Raw genomic sequence first — 19,327 nt, 5'->3', positions numbered from 1 at the left:
TTTTATCACATTGCACTTGGCTGTTGAGGTTAAATGGCTGAAGCGGGAAATTCAAATGTTCATTCGAATCTATTTTATGTTTTACTTTAAACTAGAAAGTAACATATCCATGTAACAATTAAAGTATTGTTAGATTGCATTTATTGGAGATATATAGAGAATACATGGTTAGTATCTTACAATACAAGGTTTATTTTGGTGCGAGACTTAGGAAAGCCGAGATGACGAGGCTTTGCCGAGTCATCTCGGCTTTCCGTGTCGAGCACCAAAATAAAACTTGTATTGTAAGATACTAACCATGTATTATGTTTATCCTGCAACCATCATGACATTCAAAACAAAAGCAAATTGACAATTATTTACTTGGTTTTGCTCGAAGCGAGACGCTTCATTGATGCGGAGGTAAAGATTCATTCATTAAACCGAATGAGACTGTACTCCTTTTTACTGCCGTGGGAAATAAAGAAGCGCATTCACAAACAGTATCCGTAATTCTATTCACAGTGATATATCACTGAAACAAAATGAAAATACTCAAAAAACAATAAATATCCATTAAAGAATTACTTTACAATACATACCTTTGCCATGAGCCAAGAAAAAGACGTCACCGCTATACCAGATGTTCGATATCGTAAAAATGACGTCATTCCGATGAATGTGACGTCACGTTTTAGCGGGACTGAATGACGTTTCATTCACCGGAAGGTTCAAGTTCTGGGTCAAGTTAGAAAAAGTTCCGTCAGATATGGAACAAATTCACGTGATCGTATTGACGGATAAAGCATTTCGTATTGACGGATAAAGCACAAGTTTATCCGGCAGTAGTTATCGGTCAGTATGTGGGACAGTTGCAGGATAAAAACGCTTTATCCTTTAATTGTTAAATAAATGTCTTTAATTAAAATATAAATCGGAAACACTGATTGGTGTCAATGTGGATGAACGTTTATCTTGGAATTGCCAAATGTGTACAAAAAGCTGTCCTTTTACATATTTCAAATGAAACATTTGAGTGCATTATCAGTCAGTCTTCATGTCTAACATATTTAACCGTTTTGTCAACCCACATTTTAACTATTTTGCAAATGTGTGTGGGGAAATTCTTCAAAAATAATACTACCAAACTTGATAAACTTCTAAAAAGAACAGCTAGGATTGAAGTGTGATATTAATTCACTACCCGGTGATATGTTTAAACTGTTTAAATGGTTACCTTTTTCTAAATGTGTTCTATACAACCAGTCAGTTTTTATGTACATGGCATGGCATGGTACAAGTTTTACATGGCTTGTCCCCAGACTATTAGAAAACTTTTAAATCCACTTTTGATGTACACAAATCTACTTTACCTACCATTATTTAAAACTAAAACGTTTCAGAGATCGTTTATATACCACATGGGATGTTTTTACTGAATATGCCATTTCTGTCTTTTAAACAAAGTACAAAGAAGTTTTTTTTTTCTGGACTCATTATAATGTATTATTAGCTTATCTTATTTTGTTTATAGTTTGACTATGATTTATGATCTGTGGCATGTTTTAATTTGTAATTACTGTACATTTTTATGTATACTTGACCAAAAGAATATTTGCCTCATTCTGTTATCAAGTATACATAAAGACTTTATTATTACCATTATTACAATATCATTGGCTTCTTAGGTTAAATCTGTGTTTTCGTGCAAATATCACAGACATTGTACAGAACTATAATGATAATAATAATAATAATAAAAAAAGCTAACCGAATTTTATTACATAAATATATAATTCATTTTTCACAAAAATTAATACGAGCAGCTTTTGAAACGTCATAATATACATGGGCATATCAAAAGGTCTCCAATATTTTTAAATGGCATGCGTATCAATTTACTAGTAAACGTTTATTTCATAATTTGCGTGCCCTTGTGCTTTGGCTGAGGTGACCAAGATTGTATTTTACGGTCTCACAATAGCAGTTGAGACTGCTTGGTTTATGCTGTACACATGTTCATTAACATGTCCAAAGAAGTATAACTGTCGAAAACAGATACATCTAGATCTAGTATTCGATGAAAAGTTACCTAATACAGACCACGATCGAGTGCATCGTGGGTAGCGATAGGCCAAGGCTCCTTGAAAGCGTGTATGGAATTTGCAAATTATTTTCAGCCTAGATGAAATGAATGATTTGTTTTAATTACTAGTTTAATAATATAATACATAATATAATGTAAATTATGAACGCACTAGACATTTTTATTTTGCAATAATTGCAATAATTAATATCGATGCTGCTATCGTTTGCGTGGTGATATGAGATGAGATGAGGAGGTTTTCCGTGTCGACACCAAAATGAACTTGTATTTAAGATAATGACCATGTATTATGTTTATCCTGCAACCATTTCATTATACATACAGAATATGGTATTCAAAACGAAAACAAATTGCCTGTTATATACATGAAACGCTTCTTTGATGATCAAGGCAGGATGCATTCACTCAACCGAATTAGTGTGTACTCCTTTTTACTACTGTTGGAAATATGTACATGCAAGCGACGTCATTCCAGTGACTTTGACGTCACTGTTTGGCGGGACTGACTGACGTTTCATTCACTCTTACTAAAAATGACGTGACTGGAATGTTCTAGATCAAATCGTCATGGGTAATAAATGAATTATGGGAGTCGTATTCTTTGTTTTCGCAAATATATGACTGAAAAGTACCGTGTTGCAACCATGGTGTAATGTTGCTGAAAAGACCTTGCCACATTAAGACATTCGGCAAATGTACTGGTTCTCGATTTTTCTAAAACAAATCACAACATCTGCTTCAAATAATGAGCCAACTGTTTAAAAATATTTTGTTAATAGTTGGCATTCGCGAAACTAGCACTCAAAGTTTTAATATTTTCTGTCTTTGAAACATAAGCAAAATCTTATTTGTTACATTTTACCTACATTCAGATAGATATTCAGCAAAATTTAAAGTAATATTTTATTGTGTTATTCTCGAGAAAATAAAATAGTTTTACGAAATAGAAAAATATTTTGATTCAATTTTAGATCACGAAAGGAACTCTGTCATCCACCTCTACATGGTAAATTGGCCATGACATAAGTCTCTGAGACATTTTGAGTTTTAAAAATGTATTACACGGGTTGGCATTAATCTTGCTAGCTATAACATTTAGTTTAATAAGATCAGTTCGTGGGCAAACGTTGGCATTAATCTTGCTAGATGAAGCATTTAGTTTTAATAGAATTGGTTCGTGGGCAAATGGCCATTGTTCTTTGAATATCAAGATAGAAGGAATACTATGATGCTCATTGGTTTTTAAAACTTTGACATACGATACAAGGTAAAATAGGTATAAAGAATATTGAACAAAGGGAAATATTGGGTGATATGAAACTACCTATTTAAAACATGGTTAGACATTACGTTTGGTCTCTATCTCCATGTCGTATATTTTACCAAACACTGTTTAAGAATTAATTCTATGTGTCGTATAATAGCAAACTCATAATATTAGAGACGCAATAACATTCGTTTTTTTACCTTTAAATATCAGTTTGGTTTATACGTTGTGTATCTGAATAAGAACAACCCATTCATACATCACCACAATGCTGGTTACCCTGAGTACAATGAACCAATAAATATCTCATTCCGTTTGTCTATGGTAAACTATATAAATATAAATGTATATACAACATGAACCGTTTCATTTTTTTTTTCATTTCACCTTAAAACAATGACCTGGATACTGGCTAATTATATGTCCAAATGGAATGAAAAATAAAATTCACTCTGCACATGATATGCATATATAAGTTGTTGATTAACCTGTACAACGGTAATAAGGAAGTATCCAAAAAAATGAAACTTTATCACAGATAAACAACAACATGTACAGTTCTCAGTCGCCTCGTTAGAACAATAAACTGTATAAAAACGGATGGTATTGATTTTGGTGAAACGAGGGATCTTTTAAAGATTGAAACAAACAAATACAATACAATTTAGACTGCTTTGGATTTTATCATTAGTTTTACCGCTATATGGTATTAATGTTTTATTCCTTTTTGAGGCCTGGCAGTCATATTTTTTACGAATAATATCTTTGTTGCACGTAATTTAACTTAAATCGTTGCTGTTTTCTCAACCTGAATTTTATATTTCTGTATAATTGTATAAAGCTTGGTATCTAGTGTCGTCCTGTTGTATTTATCAAACGACATTCCAATAGAGAGTTGCCTTATTCTTATCATATGTCATTAGACAATGTTAGAAAGGTTTCGCTTTAATTACTGTATGATAATTATTTTGGCGTCATATTTATTGTATACTGAACAGGATTATATGATGTTGGTATGCCTTTATCTTGTTACCATTGTAACCTATATATGTATCAGTACAGATAAACACTTCATATACCCAGCCATGTAATCGGGAGTGTACTCAGATATTGACCCATATCGTTATCTGTACTATTAAGCAGGGTGTAATATTAAAGTCCTCGATATTAAAACAATAAGGAGGCGTATACCGGGACAGAAGTTACGAAAGAATATATCATATTCGGATAGTGAGGTGAGTCGTATATTATCATACTTTTTTATGTTGATAGTTGATGGTGAAGCGCGTAAAACAAAAAGAGTATACCTTTAGGATTATTGTTTATAGAAAAGTAGATTAAGAATGGGATATTGCAGAACGAAACACAGTCCAAATTGTTTAGACTGAATTTGCTTGTAATTTTCCTGTAAAACGTTAGTCGTATCTGACCAAAAAACACTTGACGTATAATTTGATAAATTCTTCCATCATGTCGAGATACAATGTTCGTTATATCGTATTGTATAATGATATGAATATAAATATATATTTGGGAGTGTTGTTTACATTGTTGATGGAATGACGATAACAGGTTATGTGTCTTGCTGCGGCATTTAAGCAGGAGGATTATAATAAGTCACTTTCTCCATCAAAGATACTAGCACCGCACAAACGTTATGGGATATCACGTAATACCTTGATTGGTCCTATTTCTAAAGTCTATGTAAAATTAACCTAAAGCATGAAAAAGAGTGTGGTAAAAAGGGAAATCATTGTCGCTGCATGATGATACCGAAAAAAGCAGTACTATTTTGACCAACTAGTTCGGAGGATGAAACCGTATTGTGACCCATTTGTTAGCGGGTGATAAGTTGACGTGACAATGGTACTAGAAGGTGATGGGATAATGCGATGTTAATATTAGCTGGTGATAAAATGTCATAACGCCAATATCGATTGTCTACTACATCGTAACATCCCAGTCTATGTAGCATACGATAGGGGACGCATTGGTCGAGTGGTAAAGATGTCTCGGCATATTACCACAAACCCTCACCTCTGGGTCGCGAGTTCGAATCCCACGTGAGGCAGTTGCCAGGTACTGACCGTTGTCAGTGTTTTTTTTTCTCTGGGTACTCCGGCCTTCCTCCACCAATAAACCGTGCATGACGATAGGCTAAAGAGGAACACATATCTAATAGACAAAGTAATTCTGACAAAAAAGTCAGACTCTTTACTTACACAAAAATCTTTAAATATAGTCAATAACTTTAAATTTTGGGTATATATGATAGAATACTCACAATTGAACCATTGTCTCTTTTTGTAAACAGGCTTTAACGATATTAAATGATTTACACATACTTAATTATCACCATCCTCTCATAATTTAACAAAATCAAAAAATATTTCCTAAACCACGCTATATTGGATAGTTTAATATCCCGTCATCGAACTTCTGTCGAAACGGTTAAGCTACTCTCACGTAAAACTACAAACTAAATGCGTCATATGATAGGTCAGGTTCTTATAACGAGTATGCTTTTTGATTCCGTGATTGACATTGAATTCCATTGGAAAAGTTTATTAATTCGAAGCCATAGAGCTAGTGCGAATTATGTGTACATGTACCATAATTCGTATGTATAATAAGTCCAACAAGCTAAACATATTCTAGGGAATCTAGCTCTCAGATAACTGTAGTATCTGCCCACTGACATATGCTATATATAACAGAAATGTGAGGATTGTATGTACGGTAAAATATCATACTTCTGATCAAATTCATTATAACTTGTGTGTCTATATGCATGTCTCTTACTATGGCTTATGTTTAATGACTTCAATTAGAGTTTGGCCCAAACTATCACTTGGATAAAAATCAATTCAAAGAGCTTCATTTTTAGGAATACAATTGAAAAAAGTAATGCAAAAAACATCGTAATTGAGAAGTTTCAGATACAATCTACATGGGCGTGGACATCAATTTTAAAAACTGCTATGATTAGAACTCCGATGAATCAAATTTCTTGCTGTATTAAACATTTTTTGCTTGGTCCGATTTCTTCATTATATAACATTATTAATAATCCAATCAACAAGGCAATGTTGTATGAATCAAAGTTTCAAATGTATCAATTTTGTTGTAGAATCATTGTTACCTAACACTCAATGATTCGAACAAAATAAATATCGTCGATGCCCGCAGCATGTTGTCACATCTCTCTCCTGGTGGCCCTTTTGCCAGACAATAGGAATTATGACGGCTTGGGTTGCTTGCTCGAGATCATCGACTTTTTTACCGACCCGACCTATACCCGGTACCTTGCTTTCTAAGCAATGTTATCATTTTTTTTAATACGGTAAACATATTGTTAGTCATGCTTGAGGTTCACCACCGTCATCGCTAGCGGTGAGTAAAATGTGTCTACTTTCATATTTCCGCATAAATACCGGAGTAAATGAATCACTGTAAATCGATGCATTTGTGTTGATGTTGTACCGCTTTCGTACTTTTTTTTCAATTTCGATTCTGTATTTTGTTCTTGGCGTTTTTATTCAATCCGCAATATTAACCGTGGCCTCAAAAGTTATCGTATACGCACTACCTTAATAATCAAGGTCAACTGTGTGCGTTTCTGATGTTTCACGATGTCTTGTATTACATATTTGTATTGTATCAAACAACATCACTACGTAACCATACTTATGCATACACATATTTTCATTAGAATTTTAAACAATATGCACACAGCCATACTAAAATAAAGATCATTCACAATACTACAATTAGTAAATATGAATAAATAACACAAAACTGCTCATTAACATGTTTGTGTAAAGTATAGACAAAATGATTATTTAATGATATCCTTTCGTGTATGTTGCATGTGTAAAGGATGTGTGCGTTTTCGGAGACTGCAGTGTGTCACTTTGTAATGCTATTTCCCGTGAACCATGCTGTCGGAGACACATACCATGATTGTATTCTATATCCCAGTGTACCACGTGTATATATATTACCATCCTTCCATTAGGTAAAGAGAGTAAAGGGAAGGATAGACAGACATTATAGAGACTATAGTGCGACACAATTAGAAGGCATGATCCAGAACTTTCTTATCTAGACTTCTGCGTAGTGCTTCTCAGCAATATCAGTACTCATTATTAACTTAGGGGAAGTCGAAAACATATACATCAGTTTGTCGTTTATTGTACATATGATAGCAATAACTAAAAGGAACGTACTCTTCAAACTGTGAACATAAAACCACATTTCCAAATATAGATCCAATTCTCCTTTACAAATATAACGTGCGTTCCTTAGATGTTAATAATCAGAAACAAGTTTCAAAGTGTCAAGATAATCATTTCATTACCTGAGTTAAATATTCATTAAAGTGTTTGGAAGAACCTTATAACTTAGCTAAATACCGGTAAGTAATTATGTAATGTACAAAAACAGCCTGAAATCTAGGCCACCAAATGCGTGCGTATATGTAGGGTCTAGTTGGCCTACTTCTCAGAGAGATGACAGCTATGTGATACAAAGAAGTATTTTAGGGGTAGCACGTACGTATTTTCCCTTGATTGGGAAGTATATGAAGCTTCTTTGCTGATGACCCAAATGTATTCAAGACATCCTTAATTAAGACGCTTGCGGGAAGTACATTAGTGTTTTGTATTATTAGTAGACATGTATGTATGAGCTTATTAATTAAGAGGTATACAAATGTTGTGGCCATGTGACCGGCCGCGAAAATGTTTTGCCGGGACTTTGTAGTTAGCTGTGTTTTCTGAGGGAATTAGGGAATTGTATGACGTGTACGTAGGGTTTTGTGGGGTTTTTGACTGGATTAATTGAGTTCCAATTAGGTTTGTGTCGTTAGAGATAGGATTTACATACAAATGTATTTCAATGCATTCTATATATATGTATATATATATCGTGACGTGTTTAAAATAAATCATATGTAAATACTATCTTAAGTTAATTTGTCTTCATTTGAAGCTCGTCAATAAGTAAAACAGAACCAATAGTTCCACTAAGTTTATAATATACACTCTGCATAGTTAAAATAAAGAACCATCCGTTGTTCAAGGTCACTGATTTTAGTGTTAGCTGCAGCTCAGTTCCATTCCCAGTTTCCTTATTTTTACGCAGTCTTCTGAGTCAGTAGCAGCTTCGTTGGGTTCTGTTTCCATTCCAGTAATTTCTCCGGTTGTGTATTGTCACTGATATATACAGAATTAGGAATATTAATCAATAAAAGACGTAGTGAATATATGTACTTCATGTTTGGTAATTCATATTATATCATATAGTGGGGGAGGATAAATAGGTTCCCATGTACCCCTCTGGCAGTTTTTCGAAACATGGTTATTTAGGACCGGTATGATGTCTAGCTTCATTTTATGCTCGTTGCGATTGTCAACTACATGTAATGTCCCATGGGGTTCATATGGCAGCCACATTTGATCTCGATCAGTTATCAAAAATGACCAAAATAACACATTCGCATATACACGCATAGATAGAGAACCAGACAACACATAGTTTTTGCATCAAAAGTATAAGTAGAAATTGACTCAGTACAGGTGGCATTTTTTTATTTTCAAAATTCGCCTGGCTAAAGTTGCTCAGTCCATTCGAATTTTGATGGAATGTCACCTGTCTTCAGTAGTTTTCTTACATGTAATGGTGTCTAGCATTTATAATCACCCCGTCTGTAATACTTGGGGTAAACAACCATTGGGTTTGTTATATGTAAATCAATAATCAAATCACCACAACAAAGTGATGTACCATTTTTATGTATACATGTGTTGTTCACAAAACAACTATGACATTTACGGTAATTTACATGCACGAATCTCGCGTAAAAAAGTAATGTAACAAACCAAATAAGTTATCTGACTGTGCTTTTTTTTTTGTTTTCTATACAATTGTAAGCTTTATCGAATATTTTTCTAGTATACATAGACTTCAAAGGAGGAAAACATGCTGACATTTAATTGTCAAGGATTTGCCTTGAATAATGGCCACCCATCTCTTATAATATGATGAAGACATACGGAAACGCCATATCTTCCATCTGATACACATCTAGGTACACAACAATGTTATTTTGTGTTTTTGCTGTGTATTACTTTACTGAGCACCATTGTATATATGTTGCTACAGTTGCAATGGTGACATAGCCTCTTTCTGAGTGAACCATTATTTGACACTTCTAACAATGTGAATTTTTACACTATCGGTATTTGACTACAACAGTATTTCGTCATTCAGTTTAGTTTTAATTTGTTAGGTACAAATTTCCTGAACATTTAGTATTCGATATTTGAACATGTCTGCGAATAATACAATTTAATAGCACCCGGAAGTCAAATGCACTTTAGCCTCTTAACGACAACAAGGCAAGTTTTTAAAAAAAAATAAAACAAACTAAAAACAAAATCTACAGTAAATTTTATTTGAAACAATTCACACTCTTTTAATCGATTAAAAACGTAATTTGGAGTAATATGTATTGTGATTTACAGAAATAAGCACAATCTAACAAAAAATAATGTGCTGTTTGTTAATATGAAGTTGGTAGATAATGCCCTTCAAACGTCAGTGGCACGTGTACTTAATTTGCTCTTACCTGTGTAGTGTGCATTTTGTGGTCTCTTGCAAGACATTTGTAAACTTAATACAGAGACATATTTGAGAAATTTGCCTTCCATGGTTAACTCGCTTACTATTATTGTAGGCATGACAATTCCTAGATTAAATATTTGTAAAGGAATATAATAGTTTAAGTCATATTGTAAGTATTTTATATTATATTAGATAATAGTCCGTCTTCACAAAATTGGTGTGATTAAGATGACTATGCATAAACATTACTTGTCAATATTTATCAATTGACAAACAGATCTGAGGATAACGATTATATAGAGTGGTCTATGTGTGATTAACCCACGTGTCGACTGTCACAATACATAGTTTGAGAATATCTGATGGTTTTCGCGCTGTATAAACAAAGCGCGAACGTATAACTTCGGTCAATCAGTGCAAAAACACGGTCGTATGGTAAGTAAATATGTTATTATGCATTTACTGCCCTGGTGAGGAGACATGACGACTTGAATAGTCATGGGTAAACATGTATGCCTCCCTATTTCTTGGGCAATACATTTTTGCATTATACCGAAAATATCGCGACTTTATACAAATCTAGCATTTACTAAAATTAAACGTGTTTGCCCAAACAGCTAATGTTGCAGTTCATGTAAAATCAGAAATTTGACTTACTTTGTGCAAAACTCAACTCCCTGTAGCCTGCTATATAACATTAACATTACATCTCGTGTATCTGTGTTATCTTTGTCTTTTATCATAATATTACTAATCCCATCGGTGAAAGGCAGACAGAATCGTCATCTACTAATATAATTCAGATCAAACTTGTAATTCTGCTCCACTACGATGTTCTACCAATGTAATTAAAAATAAACTTGTAATTCCGCTCCATTACAATGTTCTACAATACACTACCATACAAGATCTAACAACACCCCATTCAGGGTCACCTCAGCATGACTCCTGATCTAACAATAACAGTTTTCGGGACACACTAGTAGCCGTTTATACTTTTGAAAGATTCGACCATATTGAGGCACACCAATTGCTACACATTAGGGATCATAGTGTTTTTGTTTTACTTTGAAAACTTCCTTGGTTAACCTTTATAAAAGAAATAAGAACATGGCACCGTTACAGCTCGCCATAGACGGATTGAAACTGTAATGAACCAATATTGGAAGCCCTTAAATATTCTTTTAAAATTAAATATTACTATTTCACGATTAACCAAAGGGCTTGATAACTATGCGTATCTTAAAATTGTCCAAAGCACTTTTACGTGAACGAGATATATGTTTCATCTTTCTTTTTACATTAAACGACATATGCATCTGGTTATCCGAATAAAGCCAGACTTTTTGGACCAAAAAGAGTATTATTCTCGATATAGTTTAGATCATTCCAAACTCTCAAAGAAAATACAACATTGGAACATGATTTTGTAATCATGTTTACTATTCAGAAACCCGTAATAAAGATGTAAATTAGCTCCTGTTAATGCACCACAAATTTATATAATGTATAAGAGAAATTTGGATTTAAACGCGACTCTTCATAAATGAAAACAATAAAAACAGAATATCATATCAGATACGCATTTCACTGTTACCAACTGTTAAGAATATAATTGAAATATTTTGTATTAAATAAACGTTCTGAAATTATAACGATACGATGGAGTAATTTTTGAAAAGAACATTGATATCTGTATAACCACATGTTTGCTGTTAAAAATATCAGAGAAATATTTTGTATTCATTAAACGTCCTGATAGTTTGATGAAATGCTGAAAAAAAAAACATTGATATCTGTATTGCCACACGTCTACTACAGGTGTTTTTAAATCTTATATAAAGACTCAAATAAGTTCTGATTTATGACAACGTCAACGTTTTTCCAATGTCCAAGTTAAATATTGAAGTTTTCAAGTCTGGTCATTCTTCTCTATCTTTGAAAAGAAGACCACCTCATAAAAAATAATAAAACTGATAAAGAGGTACCAGTCTGCTGAATTTTTAGTTCATGTTGTCATCTTGTTAAATGGTAAAGTACCCGATTGCTCAATATTTATTTGAGGATGTCACCTTGTAATGAAGTCGATGTTAATTATTTTACAAGAATATAGAAAGCAACATCATATGGTACCATTTGCTAAATGAAATGTTATATTATAAATTATTATATTTCTGGATTTTTTGTCACTTCTCATTGGTCAAAAACACGCCACGTGATGACCGATAAAAAACTATATTGCACGATTTTTCCGGAAGTAGTTTATAGAAAAATTATATTGCATGGTTATTTTTAGATAACGTTATCATCTACGTTACCAAAACGCTTCTTGTTCCTGGCGCTTTGAAACAAACGCTTTGATGACGTGAATTTGAAGCGTAACCACAAAATGTGACAGACGACGTTGTTTGTTTCGGTTCCTATCAAAGATGATGATGACTTCCAGCTGATGACTACAGTTTAAACTTTTAAATTTTCAACATAAACACAGTAGGAGAATAGGAAATAATCGAATAACATTAATTAAGCATCTGGAGCCTTTGAACAGTGAATACGTTTGATATTTATTTTTTAAAATTCCACTTAGACTAGTAACAACATTAGGCCTAAGCTAATCCTACAGTATGAATAGCCCATAGTACAAAGCATAAGAGAATTATCTTCATGTCAATCTGAATCTTTTAATATATGTTTGGCGTCGAAGTGGATTATTTCAACGGAGAACAAACTATACATTTAATTGACTGTGTCCGACATGGATCTACATGTATAATGGAGTGCATGCATATGTTCATGTATGCAATTTACAAGCACGCATGCACCGGGTGCATGTAATAAAAGCGTGAAATGCATCAATTGATACTGTTTTCATATGTTTTTTCTAAAACTAAACTTGTTACAAATTATAAGATTGTAACTGTCTTCACGAAGCAGAATTTACAATGCGTGCTTATTTAGTTTCACTCATTTAAAAATGTTAAAAATCCAGAAAATGATAAAATAATTATAGCATTTTGATTTCGGTCACTACCTGGTTATATCGACCACAGAAAAAAATATCGACCTCGGACTACGTCCTCGGTCAATATTTTTTCTTTGGTTCATATAACCATGTGACGACCTCATCAAAATGCTATATTTGTATAATACTCTGCGCCCATGTTTGTTAAAAAATACTAGTTGTTTCAATGAAAGTGTTGTATATTCGAATAAAACCATCTGGATATATAGATGGTGGAAGCAAAATAGAAAAAAATATGATCGTTTAATCGAGCAGATATGGATTGTAGTTATTTCCGTGTACCAATAATATCATTTTTCAATCAAGTAGGTATTGACTGAAATGTAAATGAAATATTGAATGACACTTGAACTCGAATAACAAAAGACAAAATATATCGCAGTAAGTAAATTGGAAATATATACATAAGATTATGTTTTAAATACAGTTTATACTTCATATGAAAATTCCGAAACGACCTGTATTGGCGTCGCCCTAATCTCATAACGGAACATTCGCTCGAGTTTAGAGTGCAAAACTGAAACTAAGTGAAGACTATACATTAATGTCAACTATACAAAACGATGTACATCTAGTTTGTTATAATAATGAATGTAAGCAATTGTAAACCCAGCACGTTCCTGAACTCCAAGCGAAAGGATGGTCCTGTAATTAGTCATTTTATACTCATCTGACGCAAACGATGAATTTGTTAAATATCACATGATCTTTTAAATGTGCATATGTGCTGTCACTCTATGCAATGTGACAATAAACGAAGGAACATAATTGGCGATTACTTAAATTGAATGAGTTGAAACATTTATTATTTTAATTACAGATACTGCCTCAAAAGCATGGCTCAAATGCAAACCGAAATTCGCTGCCCAAACCATCCAACAGTAGACGTCCTTTTTGTCTGTCTTGAAGACGGGTGCAAAGAAGCACTTGCATGTCCTCGATGCATCATAGAATCAGGTGCACATTTTAGACATAAATTAGCTATATTAGATGACCATCTCGGCACGTTTAAGGAGAAGATACTTGATTATAGCTCTCAGACGAGAACGGGAATTCTAGTTCCTTTGCAATCAAGCGCAAAAAGGGTCTTCGATGATCTAAAGAGATTGGACCCAGCTACCACGATGTTGATGAGCAATATCGAGGAACGGGAAGAGAAAATCATCAGTCACACGAAGATGTTGGTCGTCGAATTAAAAAAACAATGCAAAGATACCCAAGATTCGAATCGTCAGAAGTTTGAACAGTATCAGGAGCGGCTTATGGCGAGAATAACCGAAGTCGAAACTGATATAGCTGCGCTAGAGAGCTGTCTTGCAGAGAATAGGAAGGCGGATATTGCTAACGCTGCCACAACCCGGCTGACTAAAACATACGATAGTGTGGAGTACCCGGTTGATATCCAGGAAATCACTTTCAACGAAAGTGACAAATCTTTCAATGAAATAGAAGCACTTTTGGGAACTCTTCAAATTGGATCTGAGCAACGAGGAAGGTATGTGAGAAAAGGGTGCTTTAATCGATTGCCTGAAAGAAAACTTGTTGATATATTATAGATAACTGTTCAACTTGAATACCACGAAATGGGAGCATTGTTGATTTCCCGGGCCTTTCTTGATTTGAAGTCCATAATAACGATTTATTTATATCATCACCACTGCGGTTGATTCTCCGATCTGTATGATTTATAATGTGTCATGATATGCTAATGACGATTTGATACAATGCATACACTTACTTCAATAGTCTATATACATGTATATGTACATGCATATATATATTAAGAATAAAATATATCCACATGACATTCCTTTTCGCTAATGTTTTCAGGCCTTTCAGGCCATCTTCAGGCGATTGTTTATTTATTTTAGCTTAGATACAAGATAGTGTCATAGTAAATGATGACGTCATAATAGACAATACTCGCAGGGGAGGTAACGGTACTGTCAGTACTTTAGCAATTATTTACTGAACACATATGAAACTTAATATAACGTAAAAATTGTGTTTGTAGTGTTCATGTTTTGGATTTTGTATTTAGCTGCCCCAGTTTGAGGCATCGAAACATTAAGAGATTTGTAGATATAACATACCGGGCGTATCTCCGGATTCTTCTGAATATTTCATCTATGCTATTTTAACTACAGAGGAGAAACAGAAGGCGAGAAGATTAAGCGGTTGGAAAGAGAAATCGAAGATCTAACCCAAATGTAAGTATACGTGTGCACATGTATTTGGATACATATGTCCTCATTATGAGTTCCCATTAAATATATATCATCAATTTATCGCAACGACATGTCTGTCAGCTAGGTCTGCAATATATACACACTGGGCTATTTGACATGCATAGACTTATAAATAATCAATATTGAAGTTGTTTCTGTAAAACAGATTGACAAAAATAAAAAGATAGGTAAATCGTAAAATCGTAATCACTCTCATTCAGATATTCATGTCCTCATTTGCAAAGCGTTATTACTGGAAACGACTGTATTTACCAAGCATTAGGTAAATGCATATTCAAAACACGAAAGTAAAAATTAAAACAGCTTAAGTTGAAAATATTACTGCATTGAATATACAAAACAGCATCTGGCATTTAATATATGATATTTATATCTTTATACATGACTGACCTTGTCATTTTTGTAAAGTGTCAGAATACTGTTTTGGGATAATAAAAATCGTACAGTGAATTCGGTTTTGATGTTTAAGTAGATATGTAACTTCTACTGATTGTATATCAAAATTAAAAGCATTTCACAGTTTTTTAAACCTTCTTTTGATGAAAGCGATAGTATGCAATGTCTATTGTACATTCATCACAATTTACTATAACTGTTTATCTCCCCGCCTATTTCTCTACACTAACTGTACTTGTTCTTGTCTAAGATCATAACAGTAAGCGATCACGGCAAATACGTTATCGATAAAGTACATTTAAACGTAAATTGTTTTACAGAATGTCTGATGTGGTATCTTTCGTACCTAGACAAAAAATCATTGTGTATCGAGTTTCGCAATCGATACAAAATCAGTTTGATAGTGTTATTGTATCCAACCCAATATAAAAAAAGTCCATAATTTCTTTCATTGTTTCTACCTATTGTCTTCCTAAAATGATCTATATCCGTACGCTAAACAACAGCATGTGATATTCCCATATTCAAAAAAAGAAAGAAAAAACGCTCTTTTAATTTAGTAAACATTGCTATGGACCATTTGTATTAAATTGCATTTAAAAGTTTGATTCATATTACGTTAAAACACACAACAGTGAAATTAATTTGGTCATGCCGTCTACATCGCCATTTCTACACACTGTAAAATCCTTACAAGGACCGATGCTTTCAACACATCATGGCCTGGAGCTTGTTGCTGTTGGAATTCTGGTGGAATCCGTATATTGTGATGTCACATTTACGGACCTAATTTCTAACTATTAAATGTATCGTTCATAGCCGTAGGTTTAATTTAATACAGACACTATCTTTGTTTTATATTACAGTGGCGAATCATCCCAAAATCGCATCCGTGAACTAGAAAAGGAAATGAAAGATCGGTGAGTGTTTCATTTGAAGCAGGAATCACACTTCACCGAAAATTAATATATGTACATCACTTAATATTACTATGTATGTCCAATCTAATGGATATGTTTCAATTAGATTAATGAAACTTTCGTTAAGTTCGTCCAATCTTATTGAAGTCATTGTATATGTTTATACAATGATCCTATCATATGATTTTTATCAATTTAAAAGCTGATGATTTTCATAATCATCAGTATATTTAACTACGTACGGGAAAATACTAGTGTAATGATGACAAATACTATAATTGTATTTTTCAGGGAAACGGCAGACGCTGAGCAGATCAAAGGATTGGAAATTGACAACACTCAACTGAAACAAAAGTAAGACTTTTTCATGGGTTTAATACCTGTATTGATTTAGCAATTACACTTTATTTGCAGTCCATAGTTGTGAGATAACTGATAATGATAGCAAATCGTATCCCTACCTTTCACAGGGGGAATCGGATTAGGGTAACTGCAGTTACCGTATCGAACACGGCGACTGCACATACAAACGAGGAAATCATACTGTCCGTTCTGGCATAACCGCCGTAGATCGTGTCTTGTAACAATATTAGCAAATTTGAAGCTTAGTCATATGCACAGCGATCCACTGTGTTGTTGGAACCAAGCATGTAAAATTACGCATTATTAGGGTAACTCAAAATGCCAATTTTGCCGTGATTATAGTAACTGCATGACCGTGACTAGGGTAACTCACCTATGTATTTGTAAATAGCGACACTTACAAGGTACTAGTATTTTAGTTGCCTTTATGATTAAGTTTACTAATTACATGTACATATACATTTCATAGCATAAGCAATCATAGTATTGATATTTGGAATGTTTAAGTACAATAAATTGCCTACTTTATTGATTTTAATTGGACCATTCATCCAGGATTTAATATATATGTATACATAATATGTTATTAAGGAGGATTCATATTCAAATTATATATAATATATATTGACTGGGACCCACATCCAAATCTAAATCAAAACTTAGGTCAATACACAGTGGGTGTTTTTTTTTAATTATAAGCCCAGAAAAGCAGTGATGTATTTTTTTCAGAAAGTTCTGATTGAGTACACAATGTACATGTATTGCAGAAAAATAAACACCAACACAGGGAGTAATAACGTAGGAAGCATGCTACTTTTCCTGAGATGAGAACGATATGTAGAATAAGACATATATTGCTATGGGTACTGGATATGACCATTTAAAATGTCTGTAAATGATCACCAATATAACACTAATACCTGTTTTTACAACAATATCATCACATCCCGAAAAAACATATTCCTAGTGCATTTAATCAACAATAATGCAATTTCGTTGATACGTTCGATTTCGCTTGTAAACGTATTTTCAATATTTTGATTTACACCTTTCATAATCGAATCCAATGCGACTCGATTTTATTTAGAAATGGCTTCACAAGGGCTTGTCTATAACAGCCACTTCACCGTGATCTCCTGAAATTAATCCGTATGACTACAAATTTGTCCGCTATTAGCGTAACAAACGTTGCTTAATTATGTAGTGATATTATTCCCATTATATTCCTGGCACTCACGTCGTACAAAAGGCTTTGTATCTTCATGTAATTGTTAATTGGTGATATGCATTCAATATATTTGTTGCAAATTTGTTTTGGTTCTTACAGCCTGATTTTTGTCATGTTGAAATATTTTGCAAAGTCTTATTTTCGGACAATTATATGTATGTACTTGTAAATAAGTTACCCTAATCATCACTTTTGAGGTACCTTAATCATACGTAATTATATATGCTTGATTCCAATGTGGGCTCTATGTATATGACTTACACTTCAAATTGTGCTAATAATGTTCCAAGACACGATCTACTACGTTTATGTGAGAACAATACCCGTTTATTCTCGTATTTTTCTATCGTTGCCATGTTTGATACTGGTAACTGCAGTTACCCCAATTCGTCTTCCCTCTGTGACCTTTGATATCGCTCTGTTAATTGGAAATTTGGAAATTTTCAAAAAGTATAGGCGGAAGGGGTATAACAAGTTACGGATGGACAGAATCGTCATAGAAAAGATAGGCTTTTACCTGGTGCATTCTTCTTACAACGTATGATTACTTCTGTTTGAAGAAATAAGTTCATATCACGGTAAAATTCCATTATAAAATGTTTAAGGGACAGTTGATAAAACTATTTATTTGTCATTTATAACAGTTGTATTTAATTTTTTTTTATTTATTACCAATAAAGATGATTTCTGAAGATTTCGCATACTAAAATGTCTATCAGTTTTGAGAAAAATACATAATAGGCAAGATGTTAATATTTATTGACACAAATTTAAAACTTTCAGATGATAACCAATGCTAACATTTTTTAAATTATTTTTTTCAAACAGTATACCAATTTTACATTCATCACATAGTCATGACATATGAATATATATAAAGTTCTCTTCCATGCATATCTTTCACATTGTCATTCTTTCATTCAGCAGTATAATTACATGGATTGTTTCTTTATAACAGAGGGAGGAGGGAGAGATAAAATTAAATAAAATAAAAAAGAATTAGGAAGAAAAGAAAACACTATGGGGTGAACTAGAATGAAGAGAATTGCAAACATATTCTTAAACGAAAAATAGTAAATAAACCAATGAAAACAAGAGTAAAAGAAAGAAAGATAGAAGAGAAAGAAAGAAAGAAAGAGAGAAAGGAAGAAAGAAAGAAAAATGAAGAA

The 19,327-nt window shown here is 33.2% G+C and overlaps 1 protein-coding gene across 1 annotated transcript; it reads left to right on the top strand.

The window, feature by feature from the left end:
* Positions 1 to 4,515: 4,515 nt before the first annotated feature.
* On the top strand, positions 4,516 to 17,003 carry LOC138306275 (tropomyosin-1-like). The gene is made up of 5 exons (XM_069246689.1): positions 4,516 to 4,588; positions 13,823 to 14,497; positions 15,150 to 15,212; positions 16,514 to 16,567; positions 16,859 to 17,003. The coding sequence occupies exons 2-5, from the start codon at positions 13,839 to 13,841 to the stop codon at positions 16,923 to 16,925; spliced, it is 843 nt and encodes a 280-aa protein (XP_069102790.1). The 5' UTR covers positions 4,516 to 4,588; positions 13,823 to 13,838; the 3' UTR covers positions 16,926 to 17,003.
* Positions 17,004 to 19,327: the final 2,324 nt, after the last annotated feature.

The sequence above is a fragment of the Argopecten irradians genome, chromosome 13, assembly GCF_041381155.1.
Source record: "Argopecten irradians isolate NY chromosome 13, Ai_NY, whole genome shotgun sequence".
Lineage (NCBI taxonomy): Eukaryota > Metazoa > Mollusca > Bivalvia > Pectinida > Pectinidae > Argopecten > Argopecten irradians.
Note: the sequence above shows the minus strand (reverse complement) of the source record. Positions and strands in the feature narration are given on the sequence as shown.

Bases quoted from the DNA above. Each gene is read 5' to 3' on its own strand.
- LOC138306275 (XM_069246689.1), top strand. From the start codon at position 13,839: ATGGCTCAAATGCAAACCGAAATTCGCTGCCCAAACCATCCAACAGTA. The intron at 14,498-15,149 runs GTATGTGAGAAA...TTTTAACTACAG, and splicing joins GGATCTGAGCAACGAGGAAG to AGGAGAAACAGAAGGCGAGA. The intron at 15,213-16,513 runs GTAAGTATACGT...TTTATATTACAG, and splicing joins ATCGAAGATCTAACCCAAAT to TGGCGAATCATCCCAAAATC.